Source organism: Spea bombifrons, chromosome 10, assembly GCF_027358695.1.
Source record: "Spea bombifrons isolate aSpeBom1 chromosome 10, aSpeBom1.2.pri, whole genome shotgun sequence".
In the NCBI taxonomy this organism is placed as follows: Eukaryota; Metazoa; Chordata; class Amphibia; order Anura; family Pelobatidae; genus Spea; species Spea bombifrons.
This window is the reverse complement of record NC_071096.1, coordinates 14,115,641-14,130,006: the sequence shown is the minus strand read 5'-3', so window position 1 is coordinate 14,130,006 and position 14,366 is coordinate 14,115,641. Positions and strand designations below refer to the sequence as shown.

Below are 14,366 nucleotides of genomic sequence, written 5' to 3'. Positions count from 1 at the left end.
ACATATTTTCCTAGAAGAAACACAGCATGCTATTAGTTTCCATCCTATTACACACAATAGTATCAATATCACTACCACTATTACCGGGTTCATGAAACTAGACAGCCAATCATTCAGCCAGGATTCCACAGATCCTAACCAACTGAAAGGATTCCAGTACTCATGAGAGATATTATGCGCTTTGTTTTGAAGCTCTTTTATCTTATCAATATGTTCTTGAATAGAATCATGATTGTCACCTACCCAGTTGTAGTTCTCTTTTTTTCTCCTATTACTTTGCAAGTGCCTCCTTGTATGGCTAGCACATAATCTAAAGCTATTCGATTTTGCAAAACAACTTTCCTAATCTGAGTCATTTCTTCATTAAGGACATGGACAGAACGGGTGGCCTCATTTATTATGCCATCCATGATGCTTGCGTATTCGTTTTAACTTCTTTGCTAGTTGGCTTCCCCAGCCTGTCCAAGGGGAAAACCACATCCAGGCTTTATCTGCCTTTATAAACAACTCTCATCTATGCCTGGTTTCCCAAAATATCAGCATCTGTAATGTTAGTATGTGATCTAATGGCTGGTACAACTCTCCCTATGGTACAGTTACCCTATGCTCCCACTGGAAGCCATGAGTAAGCCCTGTTACCATGCAGATAGTATAATCCTTGCTTCAGAACTTTAGAGACTATCCTACCATGATTTACAAGCCAGCTTTTGAACCATGCCACATTATCATGCATTTTAGTCAATCCCACGTGTTGTCACCATTGTTGTCATTTTCATCAGGTCTGTCGGGACAGGAACACTTTGGGGCACAGTGTGCTGTCATGTGTGCACAGCAACACTGGTCATTACAATTAGTATCACTGCTTGCACAAGACTTATCATCATGCTGCGTATTGAATACCAGTATAGCGTTGGTACAGTCTGTCTCTCCGACATGTACTTTAGGCAGACTGACTGTGTGACCTTTCAAGGTGGCTGCGTGAGTACTATGCATGGGTCCTACGTACATAGTGGGTGGAGACAGTATGCCGACTATTTCTAGGAATGTTCCCAAGTGTGAAATGGCATTGTGATTAGTGTAATTTATGTTTATCGTGACATGATAGCTAAAATCAGTATTGTTTAATTCCTTCATCGATATCGGAATACCAATCAAAGGAATTCCTTAATGATTCGTTGGGATATGAGAGCAAATCCAGCATTTAGTAACATTAACATTTTTGGCAGGTTGCTGATGCAGTAGCCATATGGAATTATCTTGCAACCTCCCCGGCAATCTTGTTCCACAGTAAACACTTCCACAGATAAAACAACACATGAAATAACACCATCGATACATAGCGCAATGATACTTATCGATATACTCAGGAAGTCTCGGTACAGTTGCTTTGACATGAGGTCAAAGATCCCCACAGATCAAACAAGTAGATGGCGAAGTACACAACGGCTCCACAAAGTACCACTGTGCAGACCAGTAAGCAACACACGAGGAGAGGTCTGTAATGCAACCAATAAATTAGTTATTCTCGTAAGTAACATTTAGTGGCAGGTAAATACTTCCATTTATCTTGCCCCGGCTTCATAATGATGGCAGTATTGTCTTACCCTATCGCAATTATCTCCGCGGGCTCAGGCGGTTGGTTTAGTTTTTGGACCCACACCTTAGCTCCTACGTTTGGGTTGGTTGAGCCGAATTCATCTCACCGGTCAGTACGGGTATAATTAATACAGAACTGTTGCACAAGTTTCCCTTTAAAGTGACTCCCTTTGTTACTATGCATTTGAAATGGAATGCCATAGTACAGACTTACCACCTGTGTTGCCCTTCTGCAAGGGAACCCCATGTTAGACTCCACTCTCAATCGACCCTTGAATCATTGTGTTAGTTTTTTTTAATATTGGGTGATATGTCCACAGGGCACCCTCACCTTCCGAATCAGAATAGCGCTAAAGTTCCAAGTGGAAACGTAAGGTTTTGTCCCAAAACTGGACTCCATCTTGTAAATGTAGTGTTTAACCCCTTCAATCCCAGGGGTTTTTGGTACCTCAAAGCCCAGAGCAATTTTGCCATTTTTGCGGTATGTCGGTTTAGCGATTATTCTCTTTTCCTGTGAATAGTGTAGGGCTGCAACTAACGATTATTTTAATAATCGATTAGTTGGCCGATTATTTTTTCGATTAATCGATTAATCGGATAAAAAAAAATATTTATTTAAAATAATTTACTAAACAAATGATGTTAAATACAAACAGCAGAATAAAAAAACTTTGATAATACATTTCTTGTCTTTATTTCCCAACCAGCCCCCCAATATATGCACATTTGAGCCCAGGCTTGCTACGCTGCCTCCCAGACATGCCATGCTGCCCCCCCACATATGCCACGCTGCCTACCACAGCACTCCACGCTGCCTCCCACATCTGCCACGCTGCCTCCCACATCTGCCACTCCACGCTGCCTCCCACATCTGCCACTCCACGCTGCCTCCCACATCTGCCACTCCACGCTGCCTCCCACATCTGCCACTCCACGCTGCCTCCCACATATGCCACTCCACGCTGCCTCCCACATATACCACTCCACGCTGCCTCCCACATATACCACTCCACGCTGCCTCCCACATATACCACTCCACGCTGCCTCCCACATCTGCCACTCCACTCTACCCCCCACATGCCACTGTGCCTGATACGCCTTATACCCCCTGAAACACCACTCCATCCTCCCCAGACATGCCACCCTGCCCTCCCCACATATGCCACGCCATGCTGCCTCCCACATCTGCCACTCCACAATGCCTCCCACATATGCCACGCTGCCTCCCACATATGCCACGCTGCCTCCCACATCTGCCACTCCACGCTGCCTCCCACATCTGCCACTGTGCCTGATACGCCTTATATCCCCTGATACCCCACTCCATCCTCCCCAGACATGCCACCCTGCCTCCCAGACATGCCACTCCTCTACCCCCAGATATGCCTTATACACCCTGATACACCACTCCGTCCTCCCCAGACATGCCACACTGCCCTCCCCACATATGCCTTATATACTGTATATGCCTTATACCCCCAGATATGTCACTTCACTGCCCCCAGGATTTAGATTCCCCTAAATTAACCCTAAACTCCCCATTAACCATAACTGCCCCTAAATTAACCCTTAACACCCCCTTAACCACAGCATCCCCTAAATTAACCCTAAAGACCCCATCAACCACAGCATCCCCTAAATTAACCCTAAACACACCATTAACCACAACTGCCTCAAATTAACCCCAAACACCCTATTAACCACAGCTGCTCCTAAATTAACCTAAACACCCTATTAACATAACTGCCCCTAAATTAACCCTAAACACCCAATTAACCATAACTGCCCCTAAATTAACCCTAAACACCCCACTAACCATAACTGCCCCTAAATTAACCCCCACCTCCCCTAACTTTCAGTAGCCCAAATATATATATATATATATATATTACATACATATATACATATATATTACATACATATATACACATATATTACATACATATATACACACATATATATATATATATAATATATATGTATGTAATATATATATATATATATATATATATACACACACACACACACATATATATATATATATATATATACACACATACACATTATATATATATATATACATATACATATACTTACAGTTAGATGAGTGTCACAGCCATGTGGTTCTGGCCTGGAGAAGGAAGGGGCGGGGCCAGTTGTCACAGTGATTACAGGGAGGGGGAGTAAGTAGGAGCTGCTGCTGTGAGACGGTGAGTCAGACTAAACGGATTATATAATGAGGGGGATTTTTCAGAGCGTTTGCTCTGAAAAAACCCTCATTTTATAATCGATAATAATCGATTCAACTAATCGATAATGAAATTCGTTGCCAACGAATTTCATTATCGATTATTATCGATTTTATCGATTAGTTGTTGCAGCCCTAGAATAGTGTACCCATGTAAACTATATATTGTTTTTTCAAGGAGAGATAGAGCTTTCGTTTGATACCATAGTTGGATGATTAGCTGAAAATTTAGAATGAGAAATTTAAAAACTAGCGAAGATTAGAAAAATAAACTAATTTTTTTTTACATTTTCCCTCTGAATCCTCACAAAATTAGGTAAAGTGATGGAAATTCCCCTCCAAGTTTATCAATTCAGGTGTCCTGATTTCAGAAATACCTAATTTATATAGATTTTCCAGACTTTCCCAGCACCAGGGAGCATACTATTAGGTGTACAATTTTGTATAATTTTTATGCCTATGGATTAACGGGTTTGGGGGTTGTGAACGGGGGCAGGAGGGTTATATTGGCTGATGTTATGCTAGGGCAATGGGAAGTAAGGTTTTTTAAGAATTTTTTAATTTTTTTTATAATTTTTTTAAAAAAAATTTATTTTAATTTTTTTTTACATTTTTTGTATTTTTTATATATTTTTTTTTACACAGTAATGGTTAGAGGTCCTCCTAGGGACCTCCTGAACATGCCAGTGATGTCACAATGACATCACAGCTCACATTATAATTTTTTTTTTGTATTATTTATATCATTATTTTAAGGATTTATTTAATATTTTTTAAATGGTTTAACTTTTTTTTTTTCAGCTTTTCCGTTTCAGGACGGGAGGGGGAGTGAGAGACATGGTTTCTCACTCTCCTCCCCGCGATCCCCCTGCACCGATCACACTGTCATCTCTATGATCGCAGCGTCTCTGTGTCTCATCGGAGGGCAGGATATCCCCGAAGGGGATGGGGCATTTTCAAATGTAACAGCTTACCGGCTTTCATGCCGGAAGCTGTTACAAGAGATCGGGTAGCAGAAAGCCGGCGATGCCGGCTTCTGCTGCCAGGGGGGAGTCCAGGCTGTCAAACGACAGCCTGGTCTCCCGTGCATCGGCAGGGATGTGTCCCTGACGCTACACGAAGGGCTGGACGTACCGGGACGTCCATAGGGGTTTCTTAGTGGGTGTTTTTTGGATGTCCCGGTACGTCTATAGGGGACTGAAGGGGTTAAAAATGAATGCTTATTAAGTATTTGTTGCTAATAATCCCGTAGAGCCTATTGTCCCCACGGGCCCATCTTATTACTAAGGCTTTCTCTTGTTCCTTATTCCTGCTTGGGAAAATCCCCGCCACTGGTCTGAGTATCCTCGCCCTGCTTGTCCTGTTTGTGGACAGGGTCCTCCGCCGAGTCCCCTTTTCTTTTACAACTTCCACATTTCATTACTAATCCCGTCTATCTGATCCCTTGATACCCTGTCTTTACACAGGGCGCTAAATGTACCCTCTGTTATTTCCATTTTCCCGATTTCCTCCTTGAGGCGCTGTACAGCGTCTTCTAGAGTACACCAGGACCCATCATTCGGTGGCCAATTACCTTCACACGAATGCTTCCTATCACCCTCCTTTACCATTAACTGTAATATGTCAGTCCCTTTCCATTTGCATAGTTTATATGGGACTACTTTAACAGTGGCCTTTGCTGCGCGCTTTGAAATTTACCTCCTTCTTATCCATTGCAAAATAAGGTATATATGTCTGGCATAGTATATAATGATGGGAGTTATGATGTACTCCCATAATTTTATAATGAACAAGACATTTGCAATGGTACAGGCTACAGAATAACACCCATCGCTTTCACACATTTACTAATCCACACTTAATAATCCACTCTCACTGAATGTTTTCCTACCTTTCCTATGTCACTGTCACTTTTCCCGCTACAGCTCCTTTTCCTCCTCTTCTTTCTTCCTGCAGGCTCCTCTTGTTACGTCTCCTTCCGGTGCAATGAGCGGCTTTAGTGTTGCGTGCCGGGATATTAAACCAAATCCCAACACACAGAAGCTCTCTTGATTGGCTTTAAACCAGTTAGAAGGGGGCTCCTTGATCTCCCCAACTGAGCCTGCTCCTCTAGCGGCGGACATTACTGTCTGTCTCTGGAGGGGTGTCAGAGTGGCATATAGGGGGGAACTGGCATATCGGAGGACAGAGTGGCATATAGGGGGGAAACTGGCATATCAGGGAGGCAGAGTGGCATATAGGGGGGAACTGGCATTTCGGGGGCAAAGTGGCATTTAGGGGGGAAACTGGCATATCGGGGAGGGGGGAGACATATCAAGGAGGCAGAGTGGCATATAGGGGGTATAAGGTATATCTGGGGGTCAGAGTAGCAAGCCATAGGTCAAATGTGCATAACTGGGGGGCAGGTTGGCAAATAATGCATTTATCTCGATCATAGTTTTTATTAAATATGAAAAAAATAGTTTAGGTGTAAAATTAATATTTACTAATAAAAGATGTTTCTTATTGGGTACTCTTATATTAAAGTTTTTTTGTTTCTAAATTAATAATCAAATTTTGGGGGAGTCATCTTATAACCAGGGCCGTCTTATAATCAAGCAAATATATATATTCAGATACCCTAACGTGTTTCTCCATTCGGTTTCATCAGAGGTGTCAATGTATGGGGTAAAATTTATTTGTGTGGATAGATAGAAAAAAGAACAAAAGGAAAAGCGGAAAAGGTAAGGATTAAGATCAAAGGGAATGTCAGGTGTTATGAAAGTTCATTATGTTTGTGTTTGTTTACTTCAGTCTTAATTGATTTTATCAATGGAAAGTTGCATGTGATTACATCTTACTGTTTGGTTATTTACAATTTTTGTGTCAAATTCAACATTAAAATATATTTCTAAATGAAATTAATAAAATCAATTAGTTTATGTTGTGTGTTTCATTACAATTTAGTTTTTTTTTTTTACCGACTACTATCAATAGACTCAGTAGATAGCAGTACTATCCTCCTTGTACATGAGCAGTTTTTGTTTGTTTTTTTAAAACTGAAAGAGAAAGGTTTTGATACAATGAAGATATGTTCTTTCTTTCCATAGAGTAACTATCAATTAAGTTGCACATTTGAAGTTCACTCTGTCACCCTGGGATAGTGGTTATATAGTGATTAGGTACTCTGTAAATTGAAGATGATGTTGGTGCTATTTAGTGAATAAAAAGTGTTTCCAAACCTACGTGCATGGTTCAAATTACTTACATTTTTTATGTGGAGATTTGGGGTGATATAAAGATACAGAAAAAGATGGGTATTTTAGAATGTAATTAACCAGGTGTCAATCAAAGTCGTCATTTAGTCTAGGGCTGCAACAACTAATCGATAAAATCGATAATGAAAATCGTCACCAAAGAATTTCATTATCGATTAGTTGAATCGATTTTTATCGATTTTAAAATAAGGGTTTTTTTCAGAGCAAATGCTCTGGAAAAAATACCCCTCGTTTTATTATCCGTTTCAGTGGGACTCACAGCAGTTACTACTTACCAGTCCCTCCCTGCAGTCACTGCCGTTTGGCCCCACCCCTTCTTTCTCCCAGTCCCTCCATGCAGTCACACTGAAGATTGGCCCCGCCCATTTCCTATAGCGTCCACATGGCTGTGACACTCCTCTAACTGTGAGTATGAAATTAATATTTGGGCTGCTGAAAGTTAGGGGAGGTGGGGGTTAATTTAGGGGCAGTTTGGTTCATGGGGTGCTTAGAGTTAATTTAGGGGCAGTTGTGGTTGATGGGGTGTTTAGGGTTAATTTAGGGTAGACGTTGCGTAGGCAAGTTCCGCTGCAGCCGGAAGGAGGTGCGGTTAGCAGCGGGGGTTGTCTGCGTTCATCGTGCATACACCTTCCGACTGTCAGAGAGACAGTGGTGCGTAGACGTCTACCCGCCGCCCGGACACCACACCGGGGAGTCAGAAGCACCGGTAAGTTTAGGGGGGGTGTTAAATGGGGTGCATGAGGCAGGAGGATCCAGCTTCCCGGCAACTCTGCATCTGGATCTTAGTCTCATAGTCAGAACTCTATTTGAGGTCTGATTATAAGACGAAGGGTATATAAAAAAAATATATAAAACCTTGTCTTATAATCGAGCAAATACGGTAAATGAAAAATTGACATTAATTTTTTTTTATCCGATTAAAAAATAAATCACCTAATTGATTATGAAAATAATCGTTAGTTGCAGCCCTAATTTAGTCCCAGGATTTACATTAGACTGTATCATTTAATGAATTAGGATACATTTTTGTTACTGATTTTTAAGGTAGACTTTGTGAAAATGTAGATCGTGTTGGCTCAACAACCAGTGATTAGATAGAAAAGCCCATATAGCAGTTTGCTGATTATTGCCTAGTTTTGTAGTACAAATTTCACTTTGTTTACTTTGGAAACATTGTGTTCATAACAGGCAGTGCATGCAAGGCACGGTACATTCAGTTGACTTGCTACCAGTTGGACTGCTTGTTGTATTCTGCTTATTTTGTTATTGACAAACCGCAATCAACAATGGCTGAAGAAGGATTTTACAACGAGCCTCCTCACCGGCTATGCGATAGGGATGGCAATATACACATGATGACTCTATCAGAACTGAGTTTGGAGATGGATTTCTTTGCTGTGATTCCTCCAACTCCTCTATGCGATCGGGATGGCGACATACACATGAAGACCGTGTCAGAACTGAGTTTGGAGATGAATTAATTTGCAGAGATCCCTCCAACTCCTTGTGAGCCTCTATACGACCGAGATGGCGATATACATATGAAGACCATTTCAGAATGGAGTTTGGAGATGGATTCCTTTGCTGTGATCCCTCCAACTCCACCAACGCCTCTGTACGACCGAGATGGCGACATACATATGCTGACCCTGTCAGAGCTCAGCCTGGATATGGACTTACCTGCTGAAAAACCTCCAGCTAAAGTGACAGCTAAGGAGAAACTGGCCAGTTTCTTCAGGAGGCTGTTCAAGCCACGGAGATGCAAAGCAAAACTCATCTGCATTTGCGTTTATGAAGTGGAATAATATTCCTTTAAAGACCTGGGAGAAGTGGAACCTCTTAGATTCTTCCCTGTGATTCCCCCCATTATCCTGTTCCCTAACCAAAATGTTCTATTAATAAACAAAAATAACCAAAAATTGATTTATTCTAATATGTTAAATTTTTCTCTTACTGTCTATCATTACCGATCTATAAAAGTCTGTTACATTATTTTGTAAACCAATGAGTTTGGCACCGGAGCACTAAGGTGACGCCTAAATACGATGTGATGTCATAAGAACATTTCATGCAGACTACGATTCTTTAATATGTACATTTCTTTCTGTAGACGCAATTATCACTACTCCGGTTACAACCAACCTCATAAGCAGGAAGGATGGCTACAACGGGTGAGCGAGGAAGTTTTATGGGGAAAGAATAAAAAAAAAAAAAAGATGGATGGGATTAAATTCTAGGGGCAGAGGTAGAACGCTGAGAGAGGGGCACTCTTCTCTGGATATGTTTCCTAATTTCACTATAAACTTTGAATCAGAACTATTCAGTGCATCTGGTCTGGCAATAAAGACTCAGACCTTAATCTGTCCTTGCATACGTCTTACATTCAGGAGCCATATGTCCTTCCCATCCTTAACTTCCCCTATTGTATTAAACTCTACCACTTCAGCTGGGAGCTGTTCCACATATCTATTCACATTTCAATAACGTAAAATGCCATCTACCGATGTTGAACAACCGTGCAGCCTACAACAGGGCTTGACAAATTTGTTTTGAATCTAGGAGCCAGCTAAAAAAGTTAGGAGCCAGGATTTTTTTTAAACTAACAAAAATAACAGATCTTAAATTTACATGTAAAATGTACACATAACCCTCTATATGCCAATCTGCCTCTAGAAATGCCTTATACCCTTATACCCCCCTATATGCCACTCTGCCCCATGATAAGCCTTTTAATCCCCTTAATGCCACGCTGCCTCCAGATATGCCTTTGAACCTCCTTTATGCCACTCTGCCTCCAGGGATGCCCTTTAACCCTATATATGCCACTCTGCCTCCAGAAATGCCTTATACCCCCTATATGCCACTCTGCCCCATGATATGCCTTTTAATCCCCTTAATGCACACCCCAAAGCCAGCCCTGGCATCCACACTGCCCACATAGAACCTGACCAGGACCCAGATAACACACAGAAGATTTGCCATCTTTGTCCCCAAATAACCCAGCACAAGTCAACTTTGTCCCCAAACAGTCCGGCCTCTGCCATCTTGGTCCCCAAGGCTCAAACATCCTGCTAGTGCCATATTTGCCCTTCCACAATTATACATCTATAATGCACACAAACATTTTTACAGTCACTCACTAGTTCACACTTTCATTCAGACAATTCATCCACACATTAACTCATGCTCTCTCTCCTTCAGACAATTCATCCACACATTAACTCATGCTATCCCTCATTCAGACAATTTATCTACACATTAACTCATGCTCTCCCTCATTCAGACAATTTATCCACACATTAACTCACGCTCTCCCTCATCCAATGTATCTACACATTAACTCATGCTCTCCCTCTTTCAGACAATTTATCCACACATTAACTCATGCTCTCCCTCATTCAGACAATTCATCCCCATATTAACTCATGCTCTCCCTCATTCAGACAACTCATCCACATATTAATTCATGCTTTCTCTCATTCAGAAAACTTATAGCTCCCTCATTCAGACAACTCATGCTCTCCCTCAATCAGACAATTCATCCACATATTAACTCATGCTCTCCTTCATTCAGACAATTCATCCACATATTAACTCATGCTGTCCCTCATTCAGACAACTCATCCACATATTAACTCATGCTCTCACTCATTTCGACAACTCATGTTCTCCCTCATTCAGACAACTCATCCACATATTAACTCATGCTCTCCCTCATTCAGACAACTCATCCACATATTAACTCATGCTGTCCCTCATTCAGAAAACTACCCTCTCTCCCCCCTTTCTAATTATCTACCCCCTCTCCCTCCCTTATCACTTTCTACCCCCTCTCCCTCCCTTATCACTTTCTAACCCCTCTCCTTCCCCCTACTCACTGTCTACCATCTTCCTCTTTGTAGTTCTTTCACCTTTAGGTCCAGTGATGGGAGCACATGGCTTCTGTCTTCCTGCTCTGCTGCGGTGCCCGCTGCTTCACGGCTGAGCACCGAAATATGATGTCATATTCCGGTGCTCAGCATGAAATGCTGGCACCGGGACTGAGGTAGAGGCCTTGTGGAGGAGAATGAGGGGCGCAGAGCGGTTGCTAGGCGCCCCTCTCTCTCCTCCGCATCAAAAAAAAAAAAAAAAAGAGCAATTAAAAGCTGCTCACTGGCGCCCCCTTTCAAATGGCGCCAGTGAGCGCCATACCTTAGATACCCCTCTGTCCTAGGCGCCAGGACAAAACTCTCAGTCGCCAAGGCAACCTGGCGCCCGGGATTTGTCGAGCCCTGGCCTACAATATTATAATTATGTTCTCTTTATATGTGTTTTGAACCCTTTCAGATTCTTATCTTGCTAACAGCGAGATATGTTTTGTGTAAAGAGATTACAAACAGTTGTATAAAAATGATGTTTATAAATATTCATAGAATGTACATATAATTAAATCTATTTGCTAGACATTACAAGCTGTTTTATAGATTCTCGTAGGAATTTTACGGTTTTCAAGAATGAATGTCTTTTAATCTTCATTTCACATATAGATAGAGCTGAAACAACTAATCGATAAAATCGATAATAATCGATAATGAAAATCGTTGTCAACGATTTTCATTATCGATTAGTTGAATCGATTTTTATCGATTATAAAAAGAGGTTTTTTCAGAGCAAATGCTCTGAAAAAATCCTCTCCTTCTATAATCCAACCTCAAACAGAGATCGGATTATAACACTAGAATCCAGATCCCCCGCAACGATGCAGGGGACCTGGATTCCCCTCACTGCCGGCCGGTCTCTCACTTCCGTCTCTACCCCCCTCCCATACACTGCTCTGCCTCCTCCCCCTCCCATACACTGCTCTGCCTCCTCCCCCTCCCATACACCGCTCTGCCTCTCTCCCGACTCCCTGGTGCTTTGAACCTCCGTTACTGACAGGCACTTTCACTGCTGCTTCATAGAAGCCTCAGCGTAAGTGAAGGGCAGTAACGGAGGCTGTCTGTGCGATGCAGACCCCCACCGGCTGACAGAGAATCATCTTCTCTGTCAGCTGGTGGGGGTCTGCATTGCACAGACAGCCTCAGCCTCAGCCCCTCCCCCTCAGTATGGGAGGGGGAGGAGGCAGAGTGGGGTATGGGAGGGGGGAGGAGGCAGAGTGGAGTATGGGAGGGGTAGGAGCCAAAGTGGTGTATGGGAGGGGAGGAGGCAGAGTGCAGTATGGGAGGGGGAGGAGCCAAAGTGTTGTATGGGAGGGGAGGAGCCAAAGTGGAGTATGGGAGGGGGAGGAGCCAGAGTGGAGTATGGGAGGGGAGGAGCCATAGTGGAGTATGGGAGGGGGAGGAGCCAGAGTGGAGTATGAGAGGGGGAGGAGCCAGAGTGGAGTATGGGAGGGGGAGGAGCTAGAGTGGTGTTATAGTGGTGTATGGGGGGTATTATGAATTTCAGGGCATATAGGGGGTATAAGGCATATCGATATTAGGCATATCAGGGGGGCATAAAACATATCTGGGGGTAAAAGATATATCAGGGGCCTCAGTTGCATATCACTGGCATATAAGAGGTATAAGGCATATACGGGGACAGAGTGGCAAGCTGGGGGTCAGATGTGCATAACTGGGGGCAGTTTGGTAAATAAAAGAAAATATAAACAAGGCTTTTTTCTCATAGTTTTTATTAAATATGAAAAATAGTTAGCATATGATTTAATATTTACTAATAACTTTGTATTAAAACCTAGTTTGAGAAACACTGTGTTTGGGTTTTTGTAGCTTTTATTATTATGTCAGTAAAATAAGAAGGTGAATAGAGAGAGGCCATTGCAATAAAGAGATGAAAGTGTAAATTGTACGTTTTTTATTACATTATTTTAAATTTAAAAAAATTGCATTTTTTACACGATTAATCCAAAAAATAATCGGCCAACTAATCGATTATTAAAATAATCGTTAGTTGCAGCCCTACATATAGAATTATTTCTCCTTACTTACACTTTCTCGGTGGGTCAGATCCCGTTCCGTCTCTAAAGTAGTGATGTCCATTTCATGAACGAATCGTTCTTTTGAACCGATTCTTTTCAATGCTTCGTATGAATCAGTTCAGTAGACTTGTTCACAGACTCGCTCACAGCACACTGACACAATACTTTCAGAAATAAATACGGGATTAATCTTCACTGTCCCCAGGATTTAAATTCCCCTCAGTTTGCCCCCCTTTACCTCCCAACTGCACCTTCAGTAAACCTTGTTAATCTAATTAAATAACCCTTAGTCCTCAGCATTAAATTAACCCTAAAGACCTCATCAACCATAACCGCCCCTACATTAACCCTAAACACCCCATCAAGCATAACTGCCCCTAAATTAACACTAAAGACCCCATCACGCATAACTGTCCCTAAATTAACCCTGAAGACCCCATCAACCATAACTACCCCTAAATTAACCCTAAAGACCCCATCAATCACAACTGCCCCTAAATTAACCCTAAATACCCCATCAACCATAACTACCCTTAAATTAACCCTAAAGACCCCATCAACCATAACTGCCCCTATATAAACCCTAAAGACCCCATCAACTATAACTGCCCTAAAATTAACTCTAAAGATTCCATCAAGCATAACTGCCCCTACATTAACCTTAAATATCCCATCAAGCATTCCTGCCCCTACATTAACCCTAAAGACCCCATCAAGCATTGCTGCCCCTACATTAACCCTAAAGACCCCATCAACCATAACTGCCCCTAAATTAACCATAAAGACCCCATCAACCATAACTGCCTCTAAATTAACCCTAAACACACCATCAACCATAACTGCAACAAAAATAACTCTAAAGACTCCATCAACCATAACTGCCCCTAAATTAACCCTAAACACCCCATTAACCATAACTGCCCTAAATTAACCCTAAAGACCCCATCAATCATAACTGCCCCCTAAATTAACCCCCACCTCCCATCACTTTCAGCAGCCCAAATATTAATTTAATACTTACCGTTAGATGAGTTGCTAAGCAGTGTGGACGGTCTTTGGAAAGGGGCGGGGCCAATCGTCCGTGTGACTGCAGGGAAGGCAGCTTCCGGCGACATCTTACGCAGGCGTACAGCGCTCAGTGAAGCTACCGCTGCCAGATACCGGAAGGATCGCATCTCATAACGGAGAAATGTCGCGCCAGAAGATAAAGTGTGCGGGGAGCTGCACTAATGGTATGCAGATGGATTATCCAGAGCACTGCAGGCCCCAGGCATGTGCTTGGTGGATAATCCGCCTCTCTGGGTTTGCG

At 42.3% G+C, this 14,366-nt stretch overlaps 1 protein-coding gene across 2 annotated transcripts in view; it reads left to right on the top strand.

Annotated features, from left to right (window-relative positions):
• The first annotated feature begins 14,186 nt into the window (after positions 1-14,186).
• CHID1 (chitinase domain containing 1) overlaps positions 14,187-14,366 on the top strand; it is a 138,903-nt gene continuing 138,723 nt past the window's right edge. For both annotated transcript variants that reach the window (XM_053448620.1, XM_053448619.1), the window contains exon 1: positions 14,187-14,289. In XM_053448620.1, the coding sequence (XP_053304595.1) occupies positions 14,247-14,289 (43 nt within the window). In that variant the 5' untranslated portion in view covers positions 14,187-14,246. The remainder of the gene's footprint in view (positions 14,290-14,366) is intronic.